A 4,259-nucleotide genomic window follows, 5' to 3' on the forward strand; every position below is an offset into this window, starting at 1 on the left:
TGCTCTGTTAAAGGAGTAGCACGTAGGAGCAAGCCAAATAGGATGAGGAAGACCATTCCAGATAGTCAGGGCAGCCCTAGAAAAGTCTTGGAGACATACTTGTGATGAGGTTATGAGTGAGGAAGTCATTAGTAAGTCATTGACTGAGAGAAGAGAGCCGATGGGGTGTATTTTTACCAGGTCAGAAATTTTGGACAAGAACTGTGGAGGGGTTTGAAGGTAAAGCACAGGACCTTGAATTTGATTCTAAGGTGAAATAGAAGCCAATAAAGCGAACTACAAAAAGAGAAATAATTTAAATATTATGAGTCAGATCACAAAAATAATGGCCTAGCCTAATAAATGTGCCCAAACACAGGTATAGACAGAACCTGAAATTCTGGAGTCAGTGTCATAGTAGCTCATGAATTTGTATAGGGAGCTAGTTATAAGGTTTTGATTTTTTATCCTTTAATTTGTGTTTGTTTGCTATGTAATCTGCCGAATGTGTTATTAGAATTTACCAGAGTTTGTTCAACTAAAATAACTCAATAACTTTCCTGGTAATTGATATTGTGTATAAGCTTACTTTTTATGGTCATTATACACAATGGTACAGCCAGTTCAGCATTACTTATAACAAAGGTATGTTGTATAACAAGCTGAGACAGCTGCCCCTTAGCATGGCATTGATTAAGGATATTTTCTGGTACACTACAATTTCTCTTGAAGCTGATTTAATGTTTACCATTATTGGCTTAACAAAAACTGATTTTAAAGAATCAAGTTTCAACATGTGTTTTAAAATGGACAATTCCTATCAAAGACTGTATCAGAAAAGGCAGAACTTTTTTCCTGAAATTTTCTGGTTTGTGTTTTTCAAATGCAGTGTTTCTTTTATCTTAGTTAATATTTGATCTAATCCTGTGTCATGTTTTCCTCCTTTAGCTTTATGTGGTGGAGATGTCAGGGGTCCAAGTGGCACAATTCTGTCTCCTGGTTACCCGGAGTTCTACCCAAACTCTTTGAACTGTACCTGGACAATTGAAGTAACCCATGGCAAAGGTAAAAGTTACTCCTCAGAATTGTCTTTTCTGTTAATGCATTTTTCCTGATAAAAAAAAGCTTTTGATTATTTAGTGTATTACATAGGTTTCCTTACCTGGATATGGCAGCTCATCTTAGTAGCATGTTCATGTGTGTGTATAAATTTATTGTTACAATACTCCATGGAAATCTCCATAATCCACTGGCTCTTTCCATCGTACATACTTCACTATTCAGTATTCTTAAAAAATAGCTGTATATTGTGATACTGGCAGGCAATGGGTTTTTAGTGCCAAAATCTGAATGATGCATTTTCTTGCAATAAGACTAAAAGGAATCTACAATGCTTTGGAAAGCCAAACAAGAAACATTTTTTCCTTCTTCTTTTCTCTTTATTTAATAACTCTCCCTCTGCCTTATTTATTTTCCTTTCTTCTTTTCTCTCCGGTCTTCTTCTTATCTCTGTCCTCCTCTTATTTCTGCTTCCCTCTTTTCTATTATACTTATTCTTGACATTGTCTCCTCTTCTCCTCTTCCTTTTCCTCTCACTCCTTGTCCTTTTGTTTTGTTTCCTCCTTGTCTCCTCCTTGTCTCATATCTTTTCCTTTTTATCTCTTCCTCCCCTCCTTTCTCTTATTTCAGCCCCCCCCCCCATCCTCTCTATTCCATACTTCATAGGTTTTTTCCTTCCATTCCTTAGTTCCTGTATTATTTCTCCTTTCCTCTATCCTCTTCTTTCCACATCTTTTCTCCCCTTCCCTCTATTCTTTTCTTGCATTCTCAATTTTGCCAATTTTTAATTTTTAATTTGGTTTTACATCCTAACTCTTTACCTCTATTCTCCCCTCCTTTCCTTTCTCCTTTTCCTTCTCTTCCTATTGTCTTTTCTTTATTATCCCCATTGTCCCACGCTCTCAACTCATTCCCTTCCATTTCTTTGCTGTAGTTTCTGTATTATTCCTCCTTTTCCACCAACCCACAATATCCATTTAATTGAACTAATATTTTTTATAATTCTACACCAAAAAAAGTTTCCTAATGTATATTACTAGTTTGTGTTATGTAGTAAATACTGTTTCGCTTACCTAATTAGTGTCTACAGTACATAAATGTTGGTATCCAGTACATGTTTCTCTCTGGGGTGACTGTTATGGGTGGGAATTAAAATCTTTTTTTACCTTCTTTCAGCTACTAAGTATAGTGTTTTGCATACTTTTGTTCTCAGTTCTTGCTTCAACTCCATTAGGAGTATTGCACAGTGCATTAAGTAGCATCATGAAGAACAAGGCAGTTGATCGCATTGCATTGATTAGGAGCACTCGTGTTGTGAAAGCTGTTACATTAAAAGAAGCTTAATTGGAACAAGGCCATTCCCTCTCTACATTGTCTGTGTATTATCTCAGCTTTCAATGTCTTTTCTGATGTTACTGTGCAGTGTTGAGTGCATCATTGTTTTTGATAGCCAGTCTTTTGTCTACTTGAATAGAGTAGTCTATAGCATGGCAAGTATGAACTAGCATAGCTCAAAATAATTCTGTTTGGGAATCCATACATACATTTTAATAATTCATATGTGAAGTGTACATCTAACTGGTAGGTCTAATTGAGTAATATTTTTTTACATCTATGATGCTTACGGTTACACTTTCCATGTGTGAACAAGTGGAGAAAGACACTATGCAGGATAAAAGCAACAGCTATACTTTACTGCCACCCTGCCGAACTGCACATGTTTTTCTTTCCCATTTTCTTCCTTATCCAGTGTTAATAGTGATTGACAAATCTACTGAATTTTGATCCTTTCTGAGTTGATTTACCTTGTTTACCTTGCCTTGCTTGATTGCAAGTTAGACATTTTGAGCCCATTTTTAGAGGTACATAGCAGCAGTTCCACTGCTAAAAACCACCAGTCAATGGGAATGTCACCTAATGTGTATTTTAACTACAGGCTTGCAAGCTTAACTTTACATTAGCCCCAAGCCCAATATTAAGGTGCATTGTGGACAACGTCTACCACTTAAATTTCTGCTGAAGTTTAAAAAAAAAATCACGGTTGCATTGAAAATAATCCCTAAATACCCCCTTCCTTGTTTCTGCTGGCTTTTTCACATTGGGACTCTTCCTGTCTACATGTGACAGAGCTGAGTTCCTGAGAAAGCCAAAGAGCAGTATTGTCAGAAGAGAAGAAAATTAGACATATGGTACCCTTAACTGGAAATACTGTAAATTTTCCTTTTTCTTTTCATTCATGGTGGGCAAATAAAATGGTAGAGGAGTCAAAAGAAAGGAAGGTAATTTCATTGAAGATAAACTGTTGAATTGCCCTATATTAGCAAATGCTAGCTTCGACAATTCAAGGCATGCCAGAGGTATATACTTTTCCTTTGCCCTTCTATATTCATTTCCCAGAAACCAAAATAAAAAAAAAAACATAAAAAAACACAAAAAAGAAACAGGAAAGAGACACTTAAGCAAGTTGTTCATGCAATCTGATTGTGCTGGGCTCATTAGTCATATAGGAGATTATGTGAGCTCCAACTCCCAAAATCTTTGGGAGTCTGCATTAAAGTAAGTCTAATGTTTTGAACTGCTTTAAAGACTATGAGCATACAAGCTTTGCACTCCACAGTATCATATAAGTGCTAAGTATACACCTACTACATTCTATAATGCCTTTTAGCCACTGGGTACTCTGGGTAATGTAGTGATTAGGATCTATTATTTATTTTGGTGTTTTTGTCATTTCTATATATTCCTTTTTATAGTTCCATTCTTCTGATTTCTGTAGTTTTGCATTAATATCAAATACTATGTCTAAAATATTAGAAACTATTACATTTATAAACAGCTTTAGCATGCAGCAGAAATGTTTCTATTATGACTGAATAGCATAAATTACATATTATAATGTGGTTGTATGGAACAGGTTGTATATAAAGTAATATCAGAGATTGTCCAGTGCGATGTTGCAGTTAAATAGTTTAGGAGATCTGTGGTTAAATTCTCTACAATATTACAGGAGACTTTTGTTGCCTCTGATGTGATCTTTGATTTATAAAAATCTCTGGTGTGGACAAATGAGTCCTGGCTTTCTAGTGACATGTAACAATTCACAGTAACACCAATCTGTCTTTGAAAAAAAAAAATCTGTGCCATCTATGGCATTTAAGTTAACAACAAACATGGCATTTCAAGAATGATTCCACTTTATGATATGATATGATGAATCCTCC

General features: G+C 35.5%; 1 protein-coding gene across 1 annotated transcript in view; it reads left to right on the forward strand.

The window, feature by feature from the left end:
* The window catches only part of CSMD3 (CUB and Sushi multiple domains 3), a 297,101-nt gene that overhangs the window by 44,560 nt on the left and 248,282 nt on the right, over positions 1–4,259 (forward strand). The window contains exon 11 of the mRNA XM_072413237.1: positions 928–1,044. Within this exon, the coding sequence (XP_072269338.1) occupies positions 928–1,044 (117 nt within the window). The remainder of the gene's footprint in view (positions 1–927; positions 1,045–4,259) is intronic.

Source organism: Pyxicephalus adspersus, chromosome 5 (assembly GCF_032062135.1).
Source record: "Pyxicephalus adspersus chromosome 5, UCB_Pads_2.0, whole genome shotgun sequence".
Classification (NCBI taxonomy): domain Eukaryota; kingdom Metazoa; phylum Chordata; class Amphibia; order Anura; family Pyxicephalidae; genus Pyxicephalus; species Pyxicephalus adspersus.